The sequence below is a fragment of the Pleuronectes platessa genome, chromosome 7, assembly GCF_947347685.1.
Source record: "Pleuronectes platessa chromosome 7, fPlePla1.1, whole genome shotgun sequence".
Lineage (NCBI taxonomy): Eukaryota > Metazoa > Chordata > Actinopteri > Pleuronectiformes > Pleuronectidae > Pleuronectes > Pleuronectes platessa.
This window is the reverse complement of record NC_070632.1, coordinates 3,255,159-3,281,701: the sequence shown is the minus strand read 5'-3', so window position 1 is coordinate 3,281,701 and position 26,543 is coordinate 3,255,159. Positions and strand designations below refer to the sequence as shown.

Genomic DNA, 26,543 nt, shown 5'->3' with positions numbered 1-26,543 from the left:
AAAAAATCCAATTTGATGAACCCACAAAGCTGCAGTGACCGACGGGAATAATCTCAGTTCAGGTGTAAGGGAGAATAGAGCTTCCTGTACAGCTTTGGTCTTCTGCTGCTCTGCAACACTCACGTCCGAGGTCGAGGAGACGGAAACACACAGCGGTGGAATAACACCACACACGGACTCCTCAGCTACACAACACTGTCTGTGCCTCGAGCACCTGGAGGTACAGTTACACCAGGACCAGGTCCCGTCAGACCCAAGACACACGGAGGTATTTTGTGATAAATAACAGTAACAACATGCACAAAGTCACATTATCTCTTCGGTTAATTAACATCTCTGTCACATTTATAAAAAAAAAAAAAAAAACGGAGGAACTTCATCCAAAATAAAACTGTTATCATCTAAGTTCAGTGTCGTTAAAAAGTACAGGTTCAAATACAGTGGAAGACCTGCATCCGTATCAATGGTCCAATAAACAGCATCATACATACGTTAGGACGAGTCAATATATCAATAAGAGAAAAATTATATCATCTCAGGCTTCAGCATATATATAACATCATATATCATATTATATATTGTGTATTAAAGATGGACGACGTCTCCACTTCCTGTTTGTATAAAAGTGAAGCCAAAATATCAGAAAATACCAACAACGTGAAAGAATTACAAAAATCTGAACGTGAAATCAATAAGTCCTGCTCTCAAAGTGAAAAACCACACTCGTGAATTAAGAGAGGAAACAAAAAAACACCCGTCCAATCACGAGTCAGTCTCAGCTGTCAATCATGACGTTTCACCCTGTTGTTACATCATCAGATAACTAATAAAAACAAACCTTATCTGAAACATCCGTGTGATAACAAAACACCTAAAGTGACAGAATCAATATTTGAGAAAAATGTATTTCTTCACGTTCCATCAGCTAACATGGAGGTGTCTTTGACCTGTATTGCAGCTGGCCACCAGGGGGCGAACAAGATGATCTGGCTTCACTTTTGTCGTCCATCTTTATTCACAGTCTGTGCATCATATCTCATATATATATATATATATATATCTAACAGTCTCAGTCTGTGTGAAGTTTATATTAAAAGCTTTTAAAGCAACACGAGACGCAGGTTGTGCAAAGGGAAGAGGAAACGTCTCAACGTTTATTCTAATACATTATAAAATATGAAACCATGGTTCTACTAAGTGCACGTGCGAGAACATTCCGACCTTCCCACAGATTCCTGCAGTCGGATCCAAAATGATCAGTGTAGGCACCTTGAGAACAAACCACAGACGATAGCTTCTTCAGAACAAACAGCTGCAGGCGTCCGTCTCTTTCAGTTTCTGTCGACTGGATGAGGTTCTACTGAAGCTGGTTTCAGACATGCACCGACACTTTCCACAAATTATCCGGAGCGGCTGCACGTGAGAACACAAACCCCCGGGTCAGTCGCTCCGGATATTTTCTGGAACTTCTCCTGCCTGCCAGCCCCCCCCCCCCCCCCCCCGAGGACCGAGGACGGGGCTCGAGACGACCTGATGACGGACAGATCGCAGCCCCACAATGCACTGGGGGAGGCGGCGCCGCGGCTGGAGCAGGGGAAGCGACCCAGCCTGAAGCTGCGTGAGCGACTCTTCCAGTTCCCTCTGTGTGAGAAGGCTCTGGCCCCTGTGTCTGCCAATGTGAAGAATACAGCAGGGACGAAAAAGCAGGAAACTTCTCTAGAGCGGTGTCTCCATCCACATTTAAGAACCGACTGTGTCACAGCTTTCATCCCAGAAACAAACCGTTCTTTAAAGAGTGGAGACAGCCGATGTTTGAGAATCAGGCTTCAACTAAAGGGAACAGCTAACTGATTTCAAACCAGCCCTCACTGCTGTTAACTAGCGAGGGACGTTAAGACGGTCTCAACGGGTATCGAGGGTCAGCAAACTATCGGAACCTGCATTGAGTTTCAAACCCAAAGACTTGTGGAGACGTCAACTTGAAAAGACAACGAGGCTCGAGAGCTTTTCAGCAGAAGGGCCGACGCAGAAATTCTCAATCACTGTGATTTCCGCAGCAGACTTCAAACGCCACGTCCCGCCTCCTGCTGCTCTGCACAGGCCCCGCCCCCCTCTTCAATCCTCCTGCTGCTTCTGCACATGTGAAAGACAAACTCTGGAAAATGTCCAGACCTCCATCAGTCCATGTCTGAAACGATATAGGTCTGAACACGTGGCGCCGCAGAGCGAGTGTTAGAGTGGAGCTGCCCACGGCCCCGGCTCTCAGCAGGGAGCAGCCACGTCACAGGGTTCGAGCTCCGCCCTCGACCACCTGCCGAATGCCAAACAGCCGGCGTGTCCCCGGTGGTCGAGCGGCACGTCCCAGGTCGCGCCCCGGCTGGGTCACACTCACAGCACGTGGCAGCAGTTGTACTGAGCCAGCGGCAGGATCTTGGGCTTGTTGTGCGCCGGCATGTTGAGGGCCAGAGCCTTCTCACACAGAGGGAACTGGAAGAGTCGCTCACGCAGCTTCAGGCTGGGTCGCTTCCCCTGCTCCAGCCGCGGCGCCGCCTCCCCCAGTGCATTGTGGGGCTGCGATCTGTCCGTCATCAGGTCGTCTCGAGCCCCGTCCTCGGTTTTGTCCTCTCCCTCTCTCGCTGCCTTTGACGCCTCTTTGCAGTCGAGGCTGGCGGAGGATGCAGGGATGGAGGGAGGCGGTTTGTTGGTGTTGTTGTTAGGCTCCGCCTCCTCCTCCTCCTCCTCCACCTCCTCCTCCTCCTCTTCCTCGCCATCCTCTGCAGTGGAGTCTGGTTGACCCTGACAACACGGGACCAGCCCCGGCAGGGACCACGACGGGACTTCAGGAGTTTCACCGACCAACTTGTCTCCGTGACTCACGGGTTGGTCTGAAATCACACAGCCAACGTCTTTAATCTCTATTTCCATCTTCACGTCTGCTTCCTCCTCCTCTTCCTCCTCTATTGTCTCCGCTGAGCTTCCTGACTCTTCCTCTCCCATGACGTGATCATCAAGCATCTGCTCGGCTTCGGTCTCTGGTTCTGCCACTAACAGAGACGGCAAACGTTCTTCCTCTTCCTCCTCCTCCTCCTCATCTTCCTCCTCCTCTTCCTCACAGATCTGCTGCAGTGCAGGCAGGTTCTTGGGAACCGGAGGCTCCTCGGCGGGAGGTGGACGGAGGGTGAGGGTGAGGCTCGGCTGCCAGGGCCCGGGGAAAGCCGGCTGAGGTGGGGGCCTCGCAGCCAGCAGGTCCCCGCACTCGGGGACTCCTGAGCGGGGGGAGCTGAGGGACAGGGCCCCCGAGAGCCAGTGGGGCGGGGCCTCGGGGCTGAGCAGCGCGTTCTCCAGACCCCGCAGCCAATCGTGAGCCTGGATCTCCTCGAGCGAGGCTCGACCACACGGATCCTTCTGCAGCATCCTGGAGATCAGGCTGAGAGGAGAGACAGAAGGATTAGTTGTTTTGTACAGAGGACATGAGGTGATCATCAGAGTCAGTGACCTGATTCAGCTTGAAAGCCATAATGTCTGATGACCAGAAGCTTGTTCTGTTCTCCGCTGCACATTCTCTCAAAGCAGCGTCATGTGACCGAGTCATCTGACGAGCGCCGGCTCAGATGTTACAGGACGAGATCAGATCATCCACAAAACACTAAATTCAGGTTCTTTATGCAAGAACTGCACGAAGATACAGTTGTTTCACACGTGCAACTTCCTTTATTGTGTTGTTATCTTTGACTGTGGCACCAGGGAATAAGAAGTGTTGTGCTTTGTTTTCACAGACGATACCTTGGCCTCTTCTTCCTGTTCCTGACTATTCCTCTGTTGCTCACATGCAGCATTTCTGTTTTTCTGTGTCCCAGTTTACCTTGTTGTCCTGTGAGCTGAGGACAGTGTGTGTGTGTGTGTGTGCGTGTGTGTGAGATGTATAAAGAGTGTGTCCGTGTCTTTGACTGTTTAAGGTTTAAAACAACATCAGTATTTAACAGATGGACACACACACACACTCTGTTTCGTGTTCTCTGTATTTGCAGCAGCTGAGAGAACCAGGGCACTGAGAGGATCCAGTGAAATGTACGTTAATGAGATGATGTCACGGTCAGTAACTCGTTAAGATGCAGCCGCCCACCAGGTCTGAGGAGCAGTCAGAGTGAGTCTTCACATGGAGAATCGACTTAGTCACGAAGTAGGAGACAGTCACGCTGCTGTCTGGGGTTTGACCTTCGCCGAGGAGATTTCATTAATGTGTTTAAAATAAAAGCCACAGGACGAATTCCCATGAAACCCGGTGGAAGGATGCAGCAGGAAGAGATCAGGAAACAACCCATTTCAATTTAGAGAGGATCCAGATAAATGGGCGGATCCAAGACTGATATTTTCCCACAGAATTCAGAGCACGAACACACACACAATAGACCAGCGTCTGAGCTAAACACAAAGTTAGCAGTTGCATTTCTTCATTAATTGCGAGATAGAAAGATGTTTTTATATGATATGTTTGTTGATTTCTCATGGATCTTGATCTTCACATGTTGTAGGTGAAGCGTGTGATCGCTCCTCGGTACTCACTCTCTGCAGTCGCCTGACACTCGCTCGGGGATGGAGTAGCGACAGTCCAGGATCATGACCAGAGTCTCGCTGTCGTTGGTTTCCTGAAAGGGAGGAACTCCACAAACCAGCATGTACAGGATCACCCCCAGAGACCAGATATCTGGAACACACACACACACACAGAGAGACACAAAAATTAGCCTTACATAGCTAATCATCTCAGGCCTTTGAATAGCCGAGCACCCTCTCTCTGCATTCTGATCATATTTAGAATTCCCTGAGCTTCGTTGTTCATGGCGGACATTTAAAAACTGAAGCGGCCGGGACATGAGGGTGCAAACTGGATTCTGTCCCATAAATCTACATAAAAGGATCAGCTGCAGATCGAGGTCAAAATGACGGCGTTATTAATAAATTCTCCTGCCGCCTGGACAGAGAGGTCAGAGGTCGGGGAGGGAGTGGCCTCCTCGCTGAGGCCTCAAGGTCACGTTAGATTATTCCTCAGTGAACTGCGAGGAAAGTAAAAGAGGAAATGTGCATGAGTAACAGATGGATGTCCGGTTTTACAAGTTTTAAAGTGTGAGGGCTGAAGCTGCACAGGGCCGGGCTTAGTGCACGCACACATGCACACACACACACAGACACACACCGGCATGCTGACAGTGTTCTTTTCCTGTCTCCTCCCTTTCCTTCCCCTCCACCCTCCCTCCTCCCTCCTCTGTCTTGTACTCGGACGCAGCGAGAGGGGTAACCATGTGAGAACAGCCTGAACCAGGCGAGGAAACGCACACACACACACTCAAACACACACTCAAACACACACTCACACACACGGAGGAAAGGGAGCTGAGGGCCGTGACAAACAGAGGCCTTGTTGTGTTGCCGTTCTATTCTGAGAAGGATCCTTCTTTTCCTTTCTACGTTGTGTCCTTGTGTTTCACCCAAACACTGGAGACCAGCACACTGCTCGCTGTGTGTGTGTCGCATTGTGTGTCGACTCTGACGTGACAACCAGAAAAAGAACGGATCTCACAGCGGATGAGATAAAGAGACACTGCCTCTGCTGAGATCTGGTCTGTTTCTGGAGGCGGTGAGAGACGAGGGCCCTGCGGCTCGAGACACAACAAGGTGTCATACCGGTTGTTGAGTTTTGTCGACAGCAGACTGCGTTTGTCAAACACCTGATTTGTCAATAAAGTTCTTCATGATTGTGATTTCCAAACACTGTGGTTCTCTCAGACCCGCGTCCATCTGGAGCTTCTCACACGTCCCGGTGTGTGAGGAACATTCAGCTCCTGTCCCACATCACACTCATGATGGTCCAAACAACGGCCCTCAGTTCTCGCCATACAATGGAAAACTCACGTGCACGCTCCCGGGGTGTGCACGTCTCCGTCCGGAGGAGCGTTATGCAACCGGGAGGAGAAGCTGCTGATGACTGGGAGAGAGCTTCTCTCTGCTCGCTGGGGAATATCACACATTCTCACCACACTGCAGTGCTGAGAGTGCACACACACACAAAACACACACACACCTAATCCATACTGTGACCCTTCAAAAGAGTCTAGATGCATATGAGCTACATCTAAAATTGCAAAAACATTCATCTGTAAAAGTTCAGAGTTAAGAAGAAGGGCGGGTGGGGGGTCGGTTCTGGATCTGGGGGGCCCCCTGTGGCCCTCGTTTAGGCTCCGCCTCCTGTGAAGTGCACATTTAAAAGACCACATGCGTCACTGAGGGTCAACAATGTGGCCCCGTTCCAAAGGGTCTTCCCAGATCAGTCGAAGCACGCAGCCCTACATCTGGAGAGCGGCCATCACTTATGAAACAGCTGATGATGATAAACGAAGCCGTTTCTCTCAGGATCTTCACAAATGTCATTACTCTGATAAGATCACTGATCCACACGAAGCTGCAGGCGAACACAGAGGCATCGTTGTCACTATATGAATTTATGTCATCAACTAATAAACAGACATGACATCTGGGACATGTCCAGATAATTGTGTCCTGAGCTTTTCTGGACTTTCACACATGAAGAAGCAGCAGATTGTCGGAGTCTCATCGGCCCGTTGCTCCAGAAGATCTGAGATGATTCTTCTAATTCAGGATTTTCAAAGTAAATGCCTCCAGTCATATTTCAGAGAAAACGCTGATGACCTCAGTTGATGTTACTGGCACCAAGCAGGTTATGTTTCATCTTTATATATATATTCATAAGTTTGTTTGTTTGTGAGCAAGATAACACAAAAACTCAAAAAAGGTTTTCTAGAAACTTGTTGGAAAGACGTGGAAAGGGTCAGAGAAGAAGCAAATAAAGTTCGATCCGGATCCAGGATGTTTTCACGGGAAATAATTCATCTTGATCTTGATGAATATGATTATTGTTTTGCTTTCACGAGAGGAACAAACTATCAAGTGTGAAACTAGATGAATACGAGTTGAACCTGAACATTGAAGGTAACGTGTGTTTTAACTCAGAGAAATCATTTGGATCTAAAACATTTAAACTCTCAAGTCAGAGTCTGTGGAGGTGAAAGTTTTCATGTCACACATTGTGCATAAGAAGCTCATTTATATAAAGTGTTTTATACTTTATCCCCAAATGTGAGTCGTCTGTTTTTTGGATTTCGTTGCCAGGAGAGAAGATTTGTTCTTTAATTTCATACGTACAGTGTTGGTGCGTGAGATCTGAGCTCCTGAGGCTTGGAACAGTCTGTGTTTATATAAACTGTCCTGCAGCCTTCAGGTCGCAATGAAAACACTGACAAAGGGCTTTTGTCTGGAAAAGCTCTCTGGTTATGCAGCTCTGATCTAAAACGGGATGTTTATGGGGGACGTTGGATTCGCGGCTCCGATCAACCGTCCGCCCCCGAGCGGAGACGAGAGCCGTGAAGTGGTGGAAGGACGGAAAAGTCATTATTCTGAATGAAGCTCTTTGCTGCGGTTGAATGAATCACGTTTACTGGAGTCAGAGGGATTTAACACAACAGCCCGGCCTCAGAGTTCATGTGCAGAACTCACTCTGGGTCTCAGATCCAGTCGAGGCTCCAGGTGGAAGATGAAGAACGAGTCAGGAATCGTCCTTCTTGTTGTTTGACATCTGATTTACATATTTCAATAAATCTCAGTGGGAGGATGAGGACGTGGGCCAAGACTGTAAATGTTAAACCCGTAAAAGGTTATTTATTTTTATCCCTGTCTTTAACGTTGTGAGAACATTGAATTTTTCTAAAACCTAATGTAAATAATTCATGGATCGTGACGAAAAAAAGTCAGGGCACTGATATCTGTGAGTATTAAATTTGAGGGATTGTTGTGATCTACTCAACTTCTGGAAAAGCAGATTTTCCTCCCATCTCATTACATTTTTGCTGCATTTAAAAGACACTAAAGTATAAAAAGAATATTACAATATGTCCTTGACTCAGTTATGGAATCAAATAATTCAATGAGTCGACAGAATAACATCAGAAGAGAACTCAGGTAATTCAACCTAAGCTGTTTTTTAAACAACCTTAATGAAGTTGAATGTTTCTATCACGAGCACACAAAGTCTTTCCCAGCTCATAGTGAACATGTGTCAGCTGACGTCCAGAGAATCTCACACAATCTGTAGAGTTCTCACCAAACCCCTCCCCCCCCCCCCCCCCCCCCCCCCCACTGACTCAGGCCTCCCTCCCTTCTCGTCTTCCCTTCTTTACACAACGTGTCGGTAAGAAGAGCTTCTCTGTCAGAACCCCCCTATCAGAGTCATATATAGATTTTCCTCAGGCGGAGCACATTCACACAAACTGACAGACTCTACATGTCGAGGCCTAGAACCTGGTTCACGGAGTTCTGTGGACAAACAAACAAAACTGTTTTGGCAAGAAATGGGAAAAGTCCAAGCGTTAAATCCACGAGCAGGTTGGAGCAGCAGCAGGACGAGGCAACACACACACACACACACACACAGTGAACACACATGTACACACAGTTACAGGATGACATTATGTAATTGTAGGGAGAGGCAACGTTTTTCTATGTCAAAGGCAAGAGACCCTGTGGACCTTCCTGCTTCTCCTCCACATCATATGACTTTCATCAACACACACACACACACACACACACACACACAATGTACTCGAACAAACAGAGCACACATACACTGCACGGCTCCCAGAAGTGAAGGAACCACAGTGAATTAAACAGCAGCCAGTTAGTACAGGACCGAAATAGAAAAGACACAGAGAGCAGTGTGTGTGTGTGTGTGTGTGTGTGTGCGCGTGTGTGTTCCTAAGTGTGTGTGTGTGTGTGTGTGTGTGTGTGTGGAGATGGGTTTGTGAGTCACCTTACTAAGCTCAGATCACTAAGGGACATCTCTTCCTCTGTGCAGCTCAAGATAATCACACACACACACACACATAAATATTCATGACTGTGTGTGTGTGTGTGTGTGTGTGTGGGGGGGGGGATGGAAGTGTGCGTTTCTATCAGAGTGACACAATCCCCAAGACGTCCACAGGTCGAGTGGAAGAGAACAGAGAAGTGCATTTGAGTCAAAAGGCAAGAATAGCTCACAAATGGATTTGAATGGCCGCCTTCCCACGGACGCTTTTAGAAGCAGGAACTGACGCAGCTCGTGAGTCATGTGGACGACGCATTGAGTCGTGTTTCTTCATCGCAGCAGCTGTTTATAGACACCTTACTTCATTAAGATGTCTAAAAATCAAACTACACTTATACATTGTGTTGACTTGTGTACCAAAATGTGTGTAACAAAGTTCAAACCCCCGGGAAAATCCACAATTTATACTGAATAACCAGAGGGTTCATTTTTGGCCAGTCGGGTTTGTTTCCCTTCCACTGTTTCTTTTGGTCACATCTTCATGTTTCAGGATTATTCATTGTTATTTGCGCGACAAAAATAAAACTTCGAAACATGACCTGATCCCTGAATTTGCACCCGAGTCCCGTCAGGTAGATTTTCATCAGCGACGGTTGTGAAGACCACAACTCCCATGATCCCTCTGTTGTATTTGTTTTGATTGAGAGACCCCTAGTGGCCAGAGTTACATTGTTTTTAGTTTGAAACGAAAATGAGACGATCCAAGGAATTTAGTTTCTCGTACATGTAACCATGTGTTCTCTCAAATGACCAGCAGAGGGCGACTCTACTGGTTTCAACATAGACTGCAGATAAAGATGGATGACGTGTCTCCACCTCCTCCCAATATCCAGAAATGAAGACAAAAGTCCCAAAGCACAAATGCTGCCATCTTCTGCGCGAGTCCACGAAGAATTGAGGACATGACGACTGGAGTAATCTCAGCTGTCAATCACGATGTTTCTCCCAGAATCATCAAATAAGTAATTAAAACAAAACTGATCTTGAACAAATCTAAAATCCCAGAAACCATCTGCAAAAAAAATAACTATTTGAGTTTTCATTTTGGTCCATCTGCTAACTCAGAAGAGGCGGGGTTTATAACCTGCATCTCGCCAACAGGGGGCGATAGAGACGCTGTATTTTGGGGGGAGCCGGCGTGTCGTCCATCTTTATCTAAAGAAGTCAAGTCTCTGTATTTGAAGTGTGTTATGTGTTCAGGTCCCAGGTGGGTGGGCGGTGTCCTCCAGCCCTGAGTCTGAGTCTGCTCCACCCCCTGCTCCTCCAAATATGGTTATGTCTGGTTTAAAAAAAACAAGATGGCGCCGGACTCAATGCCAAACTTGAGGCTTTAAAATGGCAGCTTGCAAACTCTGAACAGAAACAAATACTCTGGATTTGTTTTTCACAAGAAGAAGAACCACTAATTGCCGCCGGGATGCATTTGAATTCAGCAGATGCTTTTGCAGTCAGCGGAATAAAAAGTGTTTTGCCAGAATCACAGCAGAGAAGACCACCCCCCCCCCCACAACCCCCCCCGAGGCGGACATGTTGTGTCTCATGAGACCAAAATCCCTTTTTCCATATCGTCAAATCCCACAACCTCACCTCTAATGTCTGATAATCCCCTGAGGACCAACCGCTCCACTGTGGATAAACATGGAAGCAGGGTACTTTCTCTTACTGCTATCTGTCTTTGTCTTCCTCCTTCTCTTTCTCACACACACACACAGACACACAGACACACAGACACACACACACACACACACAAATAATGCTTGCTATGCAGTGTCGGAGCCCGGTGGTGTTGAGCTGCAGCGTTTGGTTCCTCTGCAGAACGTGCCCAGTTGGCTCAGGACTGGCTGGCTTGAGCAGACTGACCCAGATACCCACACACACACAAAGACACACATGCACGCACACACTAATCCTATACGGACACAAACAGCGAATGCACAGTGATCAGGAACACACACACACATTCACACACAGATGCAAGAAAACACAGAAATACATACACAGGGTCACAGGGACAAATATTCTCAACATATAGATCTAATGTGATGAATCTGCAAACACACACACACACACACACACACACACACACACACACACACACACACACACACACACACACACACACACACACACACACACACACACACACACACACACACACACACACACACACACACACACACACACACACACACACACACACACACACACACACACACACACACGCGCACACACCTGGCATAAATACAAACAATAAACCCGTCCATCTGAATTTGGCATATGGACTAGTTGGCATGTTAGCAATCTAGTCTTACCAAACATGATCACATGACTATTTTGTACAAACACATCTTCCTTGGCTTTTGAGATGATGCTTAAAATCCTGTAGGATGATGAAAAGCTCCAGAATTGCTACTAAATGGATTTTAAAGTGAAACATGAACTCTCAGGTTGTTTTCACACCTTCATGTGTTTGTTCCATTGTTTCCTTTTGGTTTCACATTGTAATGTAGGGACTCAAACATCTCTGTCCTGACTAACATAGACTGAAATAAAGATGGACGACATGAAAGCCTCCTCAAAGTGAAGCCAAATAATCGACCCCCTGGTGGCCGGTTGCAGTACAGGTCATAATCCTGCCTCCTCCATGTTCGAAGATGGGACATGGACAAAACTTATAATACACGTCGGATGTTTCTCAAAGATGGTTTTCTATTATTCTCGATATTTATTAATACATATTTATATATAACGCATATGTGTTCAAGCGTTGGTTTTTTCAGATGAGTTCAATTAGTTATTTGAGGCTGTAAAACCATCATGATTGACAGCTCAGACTGATTCCTGATTGGTGGAGCCCATGAAACGGTGAAACCTCGACTCCACGTTCACAACCTGCTCATACTCCGTCTGGTTTCTTACCTACAGCCGGAGCATCGTACTCTTCTCCCAGCAGGATCTCCGGAGCCGAGTACGCCAGCGACCCGCAGCTCGTCGCCAGCATCGTCCCCGGTTGGAACAAGTTGCTGAATCCAAAGTCCGTCAGCTTCACGGCGCCCTGCTGCGGAAAGAACACCACGTTCTCTGGCTTCAGGTCCCGGTGCACCACGTGCAGCTGGTGGCAGTACGCCACAGCGCGCACTATCTGGGCGAAGTGGCGCTTGGCGGTGCCCTCGGCCACGCCGGCCTCGTGGCGGAGGATGTAGTCGTAGAGGTCGCCGCCCTCAGCCAGCTCCATGATCAGGTACAGGGTGGTGGGCGTGTCGATGACCTCGTAGAGTCGAACCACGTTGGGATGCTGCACCAGCCTCATGCACCTGAAAATGAAGAAATCATCATGATGCTCGTGACAAGAAGTGAAGTGAGTTAAAGTTTCTGACCATGATCCTTTCTGTTCGTACCTCACTTCCTGTAAGAGGTGGCTTGACGCCATAACGTCGAGTTTGGTCTTGTCGATCATCTTGACGGCCACCAGTTGGCCAGTGTTGAAGTGACGAGCCAGTTTGACCACCGCAAAGTGGCCTCTGCCCAGCGTCCGACCCAGGTGGTACAGTCCGCTGAGGTCTGAGCGACCGGGGCTGCTCCTGAGGTCGAGGTGTCCGTCCTGCCCCGGGGCCCCCCCCTCGGACGAGTCCATGTTCGACACGTAGACTGGATTTGGACGGGAGGTGGGTAGAGAGCCAGAGGGTTTACACAGAGGAACCGAGGGAAAGAGGAGGTGGAGAAGAGTCCGGTGAAGGTGCTGAGGTGTGGAGAGACGTCTGGTGAGACAACAAAGAGACGACACTGTGATACACACAACTTTGGCCTGGAGGAAAACGGGCTTCAATGTGGGTGAGGTCAGCTGCTGCTAATGCCTCATTACCGATATTTCATAAGACGGAGGAGAAAGAGGTTTAACTCTGAAGTAGGAACAGATTAAAATGTGTAAGATTATCGTTCTGCGAAAGCAACAGAGGGTAAAATATTCTTTCACTGTCCGAGGGGCTGTGTGTGTCTCTATCTCAAATAACATGCATGCAGCACAAATGGCTCCTCTAATCAATACTGTAACAGGAAACCTTAATGTACGTGTGTGTGTGTGTGTGTGTGTGTGTCATTAGTTTTGCTAAGAGGGTCAGAAGGTGTCATTAGACCTGGTGATGTCACCATGAGATTCTCCCCAGAGTAACTTTAATAATAACAATAATAATAATAATGAACTTATTTCTGCAGCATCTTTCAATTCGTGGATTATCAACACAACCAGATTTCTCATATGAACAATTTGCCTGCTCACATATTCTACCATTACTGACAATATCTCCTTACAACTGTCGATACTGCTCCTTCATCTCTGTCCGACCTTTTCTTTTGTATTGATGCTTTAAATATCGATTCACCTCAGTTCATGTTGACGCCATCTTTTGTCTCATCAATGTTGTTAAAAGATTTGGGGTTTTATTGATAGTTTCTCTCTTGCTGAAGGTTAAGGGCAGAAGAATTAAATAAATACGTGTGTGTATATATATATATATGCAAATTTGATTGAGTGATTAATTGCTGAAAACCTGAGTTACAAGGTGAAAATTGTTTATATATTTGCAAGGTTATAGCAAATCCGAGAGGATAATGTAAGAGACCACTGCAAGATTATCAGTTTCTCTGGTTTTAACAGTTCTATTCTCAAAACTACTGACAACATTTTTCCCAAACTCAACAGACACTGTGTGAAATGGCTGACACACACACACACACACACACACACACACACACACACACACACGCACACGCACACGCGCACACGCACACGCAGATTTATGACTAATCTGAAATGGTCTCTGAGTTCTGTCCAGGGCTGACTCAACACAGGATATGGTTTTTGTGCAGAGCTCAGACTCAGAGGGAGATTCTGACGTAGAACCAAACACTTTGTCTAATGTCAGATTTTGCTTAAGAGACAATTCACCCGCTGCTCTGAAGCTGTTCTTCTTCGTGTTGCTTTCTGGAGACTTACTTTGTTTTGAACTTCTGTTGCTCAGGGGTCAGTGCATGTGTATACAAAAAAGCATAACCCAACACACACCCACACTGCCTGCGTGCATGTGAGTGCATCTGCACACCAGAGAAAACCCAGATCCTCAACAGAGCAACATTCAAAACTATAAGAAATCAAAGTGCTCGTCTACACAGGAGAGTTTGACCGAGTTCAGCTCCATCGCCTCGGTCTCCATTCAAACAGTTCTCACGTAGCTCTGCTGCTGTTCTCACCACCGCCTCCTCCAGCACGTTCGAATCCCGGCTGACAGCTGCACTGGGCCGGCCGGACTCCAGCAGGCCGCACGGTTCACTTCTCACCACATCCCAAAACACTGCGTAACCACCCCCCCCATACACACACTCTGCAGCTGCATCGCATCCCGCGGCTCCACACTTCAGGCTTCACGCCTCAACTGCAGTCCGGACTCCGGTTGACACACACACACACACACGCGCGCACGCAACGCACGCACTGTCCTCCGGGCTGCAGCTCCAAAACAACCCGCACACCCGACCTGCGGGAATCGACCTGCGGGACACGCACCGCAGTGGAACCGCAGCAGAGATCGGCGCTAAACTCACCATCGCTGTTGCGCGGACTGTCGCACTTCTGCGTCGCGGCTCGCACGCGCACTGGAGAGTCCGCTGCTCCACCAGGACGCACAGACTGCGCCGCCTCACTGCGCGGCTCCACGAGGACGCACGGCACCTCTCTCCACATCCATCCCCGCCCCCCTCCGGGCTCGAGCTTTATGAGCGTGCACACACACACACTTTGTGTTACAGGGCTGCGTGCACGCCCCTACAGAGCGTGTGTCCGTCCTCCTTGTGACGTCAATACATTCCGACTCGCTCCCGAGGCTCCGGCAGCCCGCGGCCGCGCGCTTCCCCGAGAGGAGCGAGATCCAAGAAATTATACAACTGAGCGGTTTCTGTTCAGAATGTCTGATTGAACCGGATCAGCTGAGAGCTTCACTCAGAACGCGCCTCGTGCTCCGGACTCCACAGAGGACATGACCTGGAAAGTTGTTGTTGCTTTTATTATCCTCAGAATTTAGATGAACATCCTGCTTCTCCGGGTTCTATGGAGAAATACAGGATGCCAGATGATTCCCTGATCTTCTCTAACATCTGCATTTATTCATTCATTAATTCATGCATGTGGTTGTGATCAGTGGATTTCAGTTCTTCTCTGCTCTGTCACCAGCTGATCTCATCCCTCTTTGTTCCATGTAAACACAACAACCAGCAGGATAATGGCGCCTTCTAGTGGTCACATCTCTTCCAGTCAATATTATGTAAGATAAAAACAAGATAAGATAAGTTTTGATAAGATGAATAAGATAAGATAAGACAAAAGTCCCTCAGGCTACAGCAACATGAGGCCAGTCAGGATTAAACACCAGTGAATTGGAGATATAAGAAAAATATAAAAAACATATAAATGGAGTTAAATACTAATATAAACTGTGTTAGCAGGACATGTTGAGTGTGAACATATATACAGTGAAATTATAGCACATTAACTTGTTCTGATAATTTACAATAACATCCTGTATAGTCTCTATGGGGAGTAAAACAGTAAATACGGATGCACTCATCGTGTAAAGTTTATTTCTTTGTCTCTTTCATTGACCCACATCTGGAGGTTTATACATTTGAAAAGCTTTTTCTCTGCTCTGTCACCAGCTGATCACATCCCTCTTTGTTCAACCAAACACAACCAGCAGCACAATGGGAGCCTCTAGTGGTAAAGTTCTCTCTGTCAACAATACACATTTACCTGCAACACATCAACACCCAGGAGTTCAAAAATAAAAACGACTTAAGTATTAAGTTATTCAACCAAATGTCAGATTTCTTTTATTATTTTTTATTATAACACAGGTTTTAATCCAGAATTCGAAGAAAAAAAAACACATCACGAACAATCGAAGGATGACAGCAGTTGTTACTCAACATAATAAAATCCCATCGTTTATGAAAGATACTAATATTGCTCTACATCCAACCTGAGTAATCCAGTCAACAGTTTACAGACAATATCAAAATCAATAGTGTTAAATCACATATATATCCAAGAATGGTCATCGTTCGATCAATAGGTCGTTAGTTGCTGTTAATTTACTTTTAAATGCTCTGAAAGACTTGGATCAATTAGAAGCTTTACGGCATTTAAGGCACTCAAAGCATATTGGATCTCCTTTTTTGATTTATCGCCCGCCTCACAGAGAATAAACATTTCTTTCGAAGATTGGCACAAATAGAACCTTTTCTTTACAGTTAATGCAGGCTCCCTAAATAAAAAGTTTGAACAATGAAAACTATAACAGGAATAAAAAAAGTGACTGCTGTGCACACATGCATGTACTTTCTACAAGTTCCCAGGACAAATTTGCAGTTGAATTAAATAATGTACGTGGAAAAACATATACAAAATTATTTATCTCCCCTATTTATATAAGACTTCTCTACATACATGTATTTTTTACTTTGAGGCATTCATTTTTTTATACAACCACTTAGTCCACACGCCCTCTTAAGAAATGTAAACCTGTCATGTGACCCAGTAAACAGGTGCAGGTACAGTACAATGGATTGTGTTTGGTCGATTTATAAAGTGTTTTCACTACGTTCCGCCCTACTGTTGCTCAGGGCCTCTGTCAGCTTGGTTTTCATTATCTCCCTGGTTGAGTATAGGGGCAGATCCAGAAAAGAGTGGCACGTGAGTGCTTCAGGGTAGAACTGGTCCTGAGAGACGTCACCGACGTTCTTGAGCCTGATGATCATGCTCTTATTGTCAAGAATGGGCAACCTTTCAAAACCAGTCACAAACCCTTGAGAAGAGAGAAGTGGTAAACAAAAAGATTCTTTAATTGATTTATTTTGGTGATATCCTCAGTATAAAGCTTTGCATTCTCTTCATTAGTTTATCGATTCTATCATCATCGTACACTAAACATAAAAGTGAATATTAAAACGTTCCTGACTCTAGATTAAAGAAATCTATATCTGCGTTGTCAGATTAAAATGACCAACTAGCTCTCCCTTCATTCTGAGCACATATAGCAAGTCTAGTACATCTGCAATATAATATCATTTATCTGTCTTGATTTTGATAGTTGAACATTTTATATTTTAATACTTACAAAGGAACTTCTTCTTCTGATCCTCGGTTAGTTCATCAAAAACCTCCCAAAACATCTGCATGTTGGGGTGGTCAACCTGGTACGGCGGTTCGTAAAGTGTGTTCTAATTAGAGTGAAAGATGTTGTTAGAATAAATTGCTGTCGTAGTCATTTGTAGGATTGAAGGATAGAACACAGGAAAACAAGGAGCTCTTGTTTTGATTCTACCTGTTTCAGTGTTTTCCAGTCACAGAAGTCTTTGCCCTGCAGGACTTCCTGCAGCTCCTTTGGTCGCAACACCTTCAACAAGTCCTGGTCGTAAACCGTGTAGAAGCCTCGCTTGAACTCCAGAAACACACTCTCCACAGATGTGTTGAAGACGTGATTCACGTAGGCGTCCACAAACTCCTTCCTGTTAAGCAGATGCTAAGTTTTAATCCAACAAAGAGATGCACCCAACTCATTAATCATGACGTGTCCTCTTACACTTAAAAGTGCACTTGTGGTGTACCTCAAGGATCAATTCTGGGCCCTATTCTTTTCTTTTTACATGTTTCCTCTTGGTTATAATCAACAATATCACAAATAATTAAACTATCACAACCTCCTAAACAATAGTCATGGTTCTTGTTGTCAGAAAATTCTGCGCTGCCCTCTAGTGGATTGGATTTCTTAACAACCATGCCGATGCAAAGGAAATAAAAACGTGTGCAGTGATGGTTACATCCTTTAAATGGCCACATCTCATTTCGTACATAAATGAGCCTCAAGTAAAAGTGTACCACTTTACAATTGAAAAAACATGTTTTAAAGGGACTTCTTAAGTTGTATTGTGGCACAAAATAGATGAAAGTGACATTAAACTGCTTCCATGGTCCTTACTTGTTTTGACTTGTCACAGTTTTTTCAGGGTTTGTGGGATCAAGGTCAACGTCTGTCCCATCCCAGCTGATCTGTTTAGAAAGAAGAGCGATATCACTGCTTTGGGAACTGATATAAATCGATCAGTTGATCAGAAAGAGGACAAATGAGGTCAGTTATTGACCATCTGTAAAAAACCTACTAAAAAATCCAAGCCCAGGCTTTCCAACTCTTTGTCTCCATATTCCTCCAGGATGGACAGCAGACTCCTACAAACACAACACAAGCAGCAATGTTCAAGCATCAATGAGATTTCACAATGTTTACATTGTACTCTGAGAGAAGTACTTACAGCGCCCTACAGCAAAAAGTTATGTGATTTGAATTTATATATATTTTCACTTACTTTCCGACGTCTGGACTGAATTCCATTAGGTCCTCCAGCGAAGGCTTCACACTGAGCAGCTTCTTGAACAGAGCCATTGAGAATGGTAGGTATATGATGCACTGGTTGTGCAAAGCCAATCCACACAGAACTCCGAACAGGAAGTACCTGTGGTGGTCGTGTGTTGCCTAGTGTTGATGGAAGTGACAATTGAAACCATGAATCCACTGTAGTCACAGATTAAATACTGAACTGATAAATGTTCCACGAAGAGTTAAAGTAGAAAAGTAGAAAGTGAATAATTGTTTTCCTGTATGTGGATTTGAAATCTTACGTTGGAAGGGAACCATGCAAGTGTTCCGGAGTCATTGAAAGTGAACATCCCTGATTTTTCGGATACCAGCTCGTGAAAGACGTCATGAAAAAAGTCTCTGATGTTGACAATGCTTCGCGTAAAGTTCGCATCAAAAAAGATCTAGAAGACCAAAGTACAAAGTTTGTAACTAATATCAGAGTACACAATTCCATAATGCAAATTATGGCTATGCTACAGCGATCACATATACCTCAAGTCTTTTTTTGTATTCCTTGTGAAGAACAGCATCCAGTTGTTCAAAAGTGTCTTCTGAAATGGATGCTCGTCTCAGCTTCAGTCTAAAAAGCGCATCTTCGGCAAGCAGATAATCTGGTCCATACATGCAGTAGAAATTCCACCCAATCTTATTGTATGATTCCTGCTACGATGAAAATGAAAATGTCACTGGTTATAGATTCACATCCAACGGTGACATCTGGCTTTTTTCTGCAAAGTGAATGGATCAATCGACATTCACTTTGCCTCATCATCCAGCAGAGGGCGATCACTGACCCTCGTGTTGAGCATTAAAGCTTTTTCTCATGAGACTTAGCTCAGGACCTCAGTTACCTTGATGATTTCAGCATACGTGTCAAGAATCAATTTCTTTGACGTCAGATCCATCACAATTGGAAATCTACCAACGATAAGAGGCTCAGCATCCATCATCTAGAAGGAAAAGAGAGAGTACACATCATTTAGGTCTAAATATACATGTATGTGGCCACCATTCTGTTTTTACATGAATAGACAGGGACTGCAACTTTGCGGGTTTTTTTACCCTCTGTTTCGTCTGTAAAGTCCATTGACGCAGATCCAAACCAAGAAAGATTGGGTCCATGAGCAAATAGAAGTCGCTGTCTGGCAGCCTTTGAGACTCTGAGGTCCTGCTGTTGGCCTTTAACACAGAGGTTTTATTCATTTAGTGAAAAAATAAAAAAAGTAAATAAGCTTCATTTTGTAAAAAAAGTGCGCAAGATTAGTACGGAGCCCCCAAGGGTCATGGCGAGAATTCTTTACTTCCCCTTGACCCTTCGGGGGCTCAGTAGGTTGGGATTATGGTGAGTAATATTTATGGAAAACACAAGTATTGAGGCATACTAACATTGTACATGTACTGGAGGACTTGTAACAGATTTCTGAAGCTGGAGCGGGGAAGAACAAGGCTTGAGGGCAGCAGGTCTGAGAGGGCTTTCTTCCAAACCCTAACATATGCAGATATGGTGGAGGCTGACAGTGTCGTCCACCAGTTTCCTGAGGAAGACAACATGGACATTTAACAACTCAGCGGACGTCAAGGACATATTGCACCTTCCCAGCATCGAGGCTAGAAACCTTCAGTTATCAGGTTTGTCGGGACAGCTTGCAGCTCATCTTACCAAGGAAACCTCCTCGCAACTCAAGCTCTTCTAAACTCCTAGCAGCGACTCGATGTCCTGCAGGAAAACTTCAACCAGCATCTGAGCGCCACAGCTGAACAGAACCGCGAAGGCAGAAACCACACAACCAGCCATGAAGACTTCACTGAACTGCAACTTCCTTTTTCCCCTTTCGACAGACGGGTAACACAACTGGGCTTAAAAATTATACTAGGCTAAGCAAGACCGTTTATTCGATTCTTTGTGATGTTTATGAGTTGTGATATTTTGGGTAATAAGTTATTCGAAGGTAAGGTTAGTTATAATGCTCTTCACACTCTGTCTCTGATTTAGCACCAACATAGACACACACATAACCCTTCACCTAATTATCTCTTCCCCCGCTACCTGTCGTAAAACCACTTCAAAAGGAGGGGGGCTGTTAACTTTAGGTTGGCCAGCTACCATTTTGAAAGCATGCTGAGGAAGGTGTTAACTTTTTGTCAGCCGCCATTTTGGGAAGCATGTAACACACAGACACACAAATTCACATACACATCTTTGTTTTGTTAGCACATTGCTAGTAATTTGTGTTTTTATACTTTATTATATTCATAATAAATGTTTTTCTTTCACAATGGTTTGTTTCATTAATGTTTCATAAGTGAATTTTGCCAACCTCTACACTGTCAAGAACTCCATATCCTTCAACTTAGCTAACTATCTATATGGTAATTTTGGTTATAGTTATACATTTAATTGTTAATCAGAGTTCCAAGTTCATAGATGAGTACTTTTATGAGACTTACTCAATAAATTGGCTATATTTTACCTTCCTTTAAAGGTTGGTGCCCCGAGGTAACTTAAGTCAATTAAAGATACTTTTTAACATTTAATATTTTATTTTGAAATTTATTGATTTCCGAAAGGCACACCATTCTATGGTATCAATTTTAAAGCATTATTGCACAGCAGGTTGTAAACTTGAAGTTGTGCAGCCCGCAGGTCTTAATCTCCTCCAACCCTCCCTGCGATTTCAAACTGATCTGCTCTCAAAGAGTAAAATTGTATTTGCATGAGCAGAAATGTAATTAAATTCTGATATGGCATAAAGAGAGCGAACAATAAAGAGTGATGCTGTTGTTACTGCTCTACAGAGAAGTAAGCACTAGGTACATGGGAATCTACAATTTGGGTTTGACGTCATTGAAATCTTAAGGACTATATTTCAATGAGCTGCATCTTAAATGAAAAATAAATGAAAGGTATCTTGCTGATGTTGCTCGTGCAGTGGTCACAGTACCTATGACCTGAAGGTTCTCAGCAGACAGCTTCAGAACGGCAGCAGCGACGGCCTGAGCGAGCTCGGTGCTCTGTGGTCGATGGAGCTTCTGGATCACGTGAAGAAGATCATTGAGAAGCAAGAAGATCCTCAACCCCTCCACTCCCACTGGATCCTCAAAAGAGGGAAGCAGCTTCAGGACAGCAGCCACCATCTGTTTGATGGAAAAAGATTCACTCATTACCTCCATCAAGGATTTCAGAAGAACTTTTTCACTTCACCTGCAAGAAGGGATCATTTCCCTTGATTAAAACAATCAAATTTAGAAAGCGACTCTTAACAAACAGTTACGCACCTCTGACAAAACATCGTCCTTCCTCACCAGTCTCTTGAAAGCGAGTCGTGCAAGTGACAAGTTCATGCCATGGTACTTTGATGAGGTCTGGAAATGTTTGTCTTTTCTAACAACACAAAGCAAAACAACGTTGGGTCCAAACCCATGAGGAAGTGAGAGTGGAAGTTCTCCTCATATTAGAAATTCACCAGATAAGAAAGAAGGGATAATCGTGCAAAGAGGTTCCGTGTTTACCTTTTCTCCAGGAAACTTTGATTCATACAAGATGCTGTGGAAAAAGTCCTGTGGATTTCCCTGTGAAGATTTAATAGCAAGAGATTGGATCTTGGATTTGTGGATTGATATATTTACAGTTACAGTCATGAAACCATCAGGCTATTCAGCAAACTCCTGACCTACAGAGAACATGTCATATACTCACTGTTTTATCTTTTTCCAGGTTTTTGCATCACATTCAGACGTCCATTTGTCGATCATGTCATCAAGACAAGACTGTGGGGCATTACTGACCCCGTCATTGTTTGGCTCCTCATGAGCTTCCTGCAAAATAAACTAGTTGAGTTGATGTGGTCATTATTATCCTTCCATCCCTGAGTGTGTCGGTGTATTAGTGTCGGTACCTCGTTAGACGAGATTGTTGCAAATGAACAGTTTCCTCCTGCGAAGATGTTTCTAATATCGGGACCATCACTGCTGCCTGGAATTAAAAAAGTACTGAGTAAAAATATCATCTCCTTCATAGGTTAGGTAATTGTTCCCTCATGACTTCATTGAAACCTTGTGACAGTTGAACGGGGAGCGGCACAGAGGGATGACTCTCGTCTCCGTGTCCCAGCTGCCCTTGCTCTCCACACCCAAAGGAGTAAACCTTCTTGGCTTCTGTGGACACTAACGTGTGGTTTCTGAGGAGATAATGAATTAAAAACATAATTAGAGACACTTTGATCCCCGTTGTTTCTTCAAAGCAGGTTCTAAGCATCAATATTTGATGAAGTGAAATTCTTTAAAAAAAGAAATAGTAGGTATACTGTACAGTCCACATGCGATCTCTGTGACCTTTGCCCCCAACAGCTCGGCAACAAGACGAGGACGGAGCTGATCAGAGAACGAGTTGTGCCCGAGCTGCCCGAACTGCCCCGAGCCGAACGTAAACACAGCACCACCCTGAGGAAGCAGCCAGAGGGCAACGGTTCAAAGTCCCGCAGACAATCAGGTAAGGCAGGGTTCACTGTGTGTGTGTGTGTGTCACATGTCACAGGACCAGTTACACACATTGGGCATGCGTGTGTTAGCAACAGTTGGCCTTCATCGGTCATCAAGTTATGAACTCAAGAAATAAACGAGTTTCGCGTGACTCTTTCTAAATATCGCTGCTTCTGCCCGTCAGGACCTTGGACTGTAGACAAAGATGGAAAACACATCCACCTGTATTAGCAAAGTCCCAATAATACACACGCTCAACAAATCGCGAGTCAGTCTCATGCTGTCAATAATATATTTAACGTATACTCAATGTTTTAGTTTGGTCCATATACCATCCACTAACATGGAGGAGGCGAGGTTTATGAAATATACTGCAGCCAGCCACCAGGGGGTGGTAAAGATGATGTGGCTTCATTTTTTGGGGAGCTTTCATGTCGTCTACTTTATAGACGCCGACCAAAACACAACCTCTAAGTATTTAAACTAAACATTTTTGTTACTAGCTTTTTAAAATTACCTTAGTTAGAGTAGCAGTGTGATCCTTCCCACAGGAAATGTGAACAGTTCCCTTCATGTTCAGACCTTTAACAGCAGCTGGTGTCCGTCTGTCTGTAGCAGAGAAATGAACAACAAGGTAGTGACATCTAGTGGTGAAGTTGCATGTTGCAGCCTCTCCGTAGAGAGGAACCGCTCCTGATGTAAATATAAAGTATTTAAATATAAAGTATTTAAATATAAAGTATTTCAATATAATAGACCCATTCTAGGGTAAAGAAAACAACAATTCCTACGATTTAGATAAAACACACTAGGATTATTTTATACTCAATTTCTACCAATAGATCCTTTCACCTAAACCTTTAAGTGTTTGTACAAAGATAAGACTCGTGACACCACATTGAAGTTTAACATTGATATGAATATAAATACAGTACAAAGAGGTAGGCACCTGTTGTGTCTCCCAGCCCGAGCTGCCCACGGTCGTTTCTGCCCCAGCCGAACACACCTCCACTGACAGAGAGGGCGAAGCTCTGCTCCCCCCCCGCGGCGACCTGAACCAGCGGGGTGGACGAAAGGGAGCGGAGCTGCTGGGGTGAGTTGGCAAAGGGCTTCCCCTGCCCGAGACCCAGCTGGCCCCTGGAGTCCTGACCCCACGTGTACACCCGGCCATCTGTGGAGAAACCACCACCACCACTCTGTTAGCTCTAGCCACCATCTTGAAATGTTGAAGTCTGACTGTGATGTGAAGCCAGTCGTGAGTCAGTCTCAGCTGTCAATCATGACCTTTGACCCTGTTTTTATATCATATAATAACTAATTGAAACTCAATCTTTGATCAGAAACATGAGCAAACATCAGTGTGATTAGATCGACCTAACATGACAGAAACCCTCTGTGAGATAAGTTTGGTCCATGTCCCGTCAACCAACACGGAGGAGGGGAGCTTAATGACCTGTACAGCAGCTGTCCACCAGGTGGCGGTGTGATGCTGACATATCGTCCATCTTTATCATAGGGTGGAAATAAAGATGGAGACCTGACGTCTCTCTAGGTTTCTGATAATTTGGGTTTTAATTGTTAATTCAAAATGAGGTGTGATGTCATGATTGACAGCCGAGGCCACTGTGCAGATCAAATAAATCTGTATTTACAATCTATGATCTTTGTATAAACTCTATGATCTCAATCAATGGATTTGTGATGTCATCAGTGTGGCGTCACTCTACCATGAGTCAGGGCGACTGAGTGTTGACTCCCACACGCCACCTGACAAACAGGTATGTTACACAACTCCTTCATCGGCCTGAGAAAACAGAACAGAAACTAATCATCATGGTACATACTGTAATAATAATAATAAGTATTGTTATTATAACAATCCCATATCTTCATTTGAGGCTGAGCAGAAAACACCTGGTGTCTCTGACCTTGGTGTGAAGGGGGGGCGCGTTGTGTCCACACAGAGGACCGAGCCGCTGTCAGTCAGCAGGGACACCACGTCATCAGTGCAGCTCACAGCCCGGAGCTTCTCTCTGCACTCCACGAACTCTGAGGACACAAACCACAGCGGCTCATACAGAGGAACCGGGAGGAGGCTGGTTCACTGGGAGCATCACAGGTAAGAGATGAACTGGTTTTAGTGTCAAGAGGATGCAGCAGCACCCCCCTCCCACCCAAGAGGCCTCCCTGCCCCAGCCCCATTCCACCAGCAGGGGGTCCCAGGTCTCTACCATAGACTGTATATATAGAGGTCTCTACCTGTGAATCTACCACCTGTCAGTCAGAATCTAACTAAACATGAAATAGTTAAATAAATAATAAAAGTTAACAAAGGAAGAAGATATGAGAAAGACAGACATATGAAAGATAACATAATAAAATAATAAAGTGAACAGGATTAAAAAGAGTTAAAGAGTAAAACTCAAAGATAAATAGCAGCAGCTGTTTCTCACTCTGTTTCCCTCGGACTCTTCTTCCGTCCTTGTTCTCGTGTGTCCGGATGATAAAAGCATCTCCGTTGGTCTTGATGAAGCTGAGCACACTGTGCCCTGCAGACAGGCCCCGGATGAGATAACCCGGGTTAAACTGGTGAACCCTGGCCTCCGCTGACCCGTCCACAGGGGGGTGTTTGGACCAGAAGACCCGGTGACAGTCCTCTCCCCAGGAAAACATGGTGCATGTGAGGCGCGTCCCGCAGCTCCGGCTCTTTAAAACCTCTGCAGCTGTGACAGAGAAACAAAACTGAACCTCAGTCCACCTGTGACGTCACAGAGGGAAAACGAAACCTACACATGTGAGGAAACGAAAGTGAGTCAGAGCTACGGAGGGTTAGTGCTGCCAAACATAAAACACATAGGAACGAATGTAAACAAGTCAGGGTTTTCAGGTCTCGAGGCAAAACCAGCCTCAAAAACTGCTAAATACCAGAACTGAAAATATAATAACATAGTACTAGGGCCAGAAGTACAAAGAAAATGTATTTTGAGAATAAAGTGGTAATATTCGGAGGGAATAAGTCCTAATTTTACACGAAAGTCGTAAATATTTTTAGTTATAAAGTCATAGTTGAGAACTAGCTTGTAATATGACATGAATAAAATAATAAAATTGTGAAAACATGTTTTCCCGTCGTATTTGGAGAATAAATTCTAAATGTTGGGGATAAATCAGTGTATGATTAATGAAGTTAGATTTGGATTTGGATAAAGTCAGAATGTTGAGGATATACTAGTAGTTGACCTTTTTAAAAACTACTGTTATATCAGCCTGTGACCTCGTCTTCAAAATGCCTTGTGTAGATGAGTCAGTGAAAATTGACCACTAGGGGGCGCTATCACTATTAGTGAATGTTAAAGTTCTATCCACACCTCTGAGTCACTGACCCTCTGCTCTACCAACCGCACTACATATAATGTTGATCAATACTTTTGAAGTAGCTTCTCTAAAGATTTTCCACTGTCCCCTTTTTTCTCCCATTGGCCCCTCCCTCTATGTGTGTTTCGTCACTAATGACTGCACCTGTGAAAGGGAGCGAGTGAGAAATCTGAGGTCTTGAGAACGAAGACTTTGACGAACAAGCACATATCCATATTATTGTTTAGAGTAAAAAAATGAGGCCGTTCGAGCAGTTTAGAAACGTAGTTATCATTCCAAAAATGTCCTCC

At 45.0% G+C, this 26,543-nt stretch overlaps 2 protein-coding genes across 4 annotated transcripts; both read right to left on the bottom strand.

Annotated features, from left to right (window-relative positions):
• Positions 1-1,975: 1,975 nt before the first annotated feature.
• On the bottom strand, positions 1,976-14,628 carry snrkb (SNF related kinase b). Its single transcript, XM_053426353.1, has 5 exons — positions 14,534-14,628; positions 12,334-12,693; positions 11,855-12,249; positions 4,564-4,705; positions 1,976-3,427 (listed from the first exon to the last, which is right to left on the bottom strand). Exons 2-5 carry the CDS (start codon positions 12,567-12,569, stop codon positions 2,389-2,391), a joined length of 1,812 nt encoding a protein of 603 aa, XP_053282328.1. The 5' UTR covers positions 12,570-12,693; positions 14,534-14,628; the 3' UTR covers positions 1,976-2,388.
• Positions 14,629-15,556: 928 nt separating this feature from the next.
• Positions 15,557-25,667, bottom strand: LOC128444365 (probable E3 ubiquitin-protein ligase HERC3). 3 transcript variants are annotated; one of them, XM_053426823.1, is made up of 23 exons: positions 25,332-25,666; positions 24,807-24,927; positions 24,606-24,682; positions 23,828-24,049; positions 23,396-23,487; positions 22,709-22,839; positions 22,453-22,577; positions 22,296-22,372; positions 22,097-22,215; positions 21,910-21,969; positions 21,676-21,781; positions 21,342-21,534; positions 19,786-19,934; positions 19,462-19,578; positions 19,251-19,349; positions 18,892-19,059; positions 18,660-18,800; positions 18,347-18,513; positions 18,143-18,209; positions 17,962-18,032; positions 17,308-17,491; positions 17,101-17,203; positions 15,557-16,788 (listed from the first exon to the last, which is right to left on the bottom strand). In XM_053426823.1, the coding sequence occupies exons 1-23, from the start codon at positions 25,549-25,551 to the stop codon at positions 16,565-16,567; spliced, it is 3,033 nt and encodes a 1,010-aa protein (XP_053282798.1). In that variant the 5' UTR covers positions 25,552-25,666; the 3' UTR covers positions 15,557-16,564. The 3 variants fall into 3 exon arrangements, with proteins under 3 accessions (XP_053282798.1, XP_053282797.1, XP_053282799.1); XM_053426822.1 differs by having other exon boundaries at positions 18,892-19,062; positions 25,332-25,665; XM_053426824.1 differs by lacking the exons at positions 15,557-16,788; positions 17,101-17,203 and having other exon boundaries at positions 17,316-17,505; positions 18,892-19,062; positions 25,332-25,667.
• Positions 25,668-26,543: the final 876 nt, after the last annotated feature.

Bases quoted from the DNA above. Each gene is read 5' to 3' on its own strand.
- LOC128444365 (XM_053426822.1), bottom strand. From the start codon at position 25,551: ATGTTTTCCTGGGGAGAGGACTGTCACCGGGTCTTCTGGTCCAAACAC. The intron at 24,050-24,605 runs GTAGAGTGACGC...GTTTCTCCACAG, and splicing joins CTCAGTCGCCCTGACTCATG to ATGGCCGGGTGTACACGTGG. The intron at 22,373-22,452 runs GTTTCAATGAAG...TTTTAATTCCAG, and splicing joins CCCCGTTCAACTGTCACAAG to GCAGCAGTGATGGTCCCGAT.
- snrkb (XM_053426353.1), bottom strand. From the start codon at position 12,569: ATGGACTCGTCCGAGGGGGGGGCCCCGGGGCAGGACGGACACCTCGAC. The intron at 4,706-11,854 runs GTAAGAAACCAG...TGTGTGTTCCAG, and splicing joins GTACGATGCTCCGGCTGTAG to ATATCTGGTCTCTGGGGGTG. The intron at 3,428-4,563 runs GTGAGTACCGAG...CTCTCCTCTCAG, and splicing joins GTGTCAGGCGACTGCAGAGA to CCTGATCTCCAGGATGCTGC.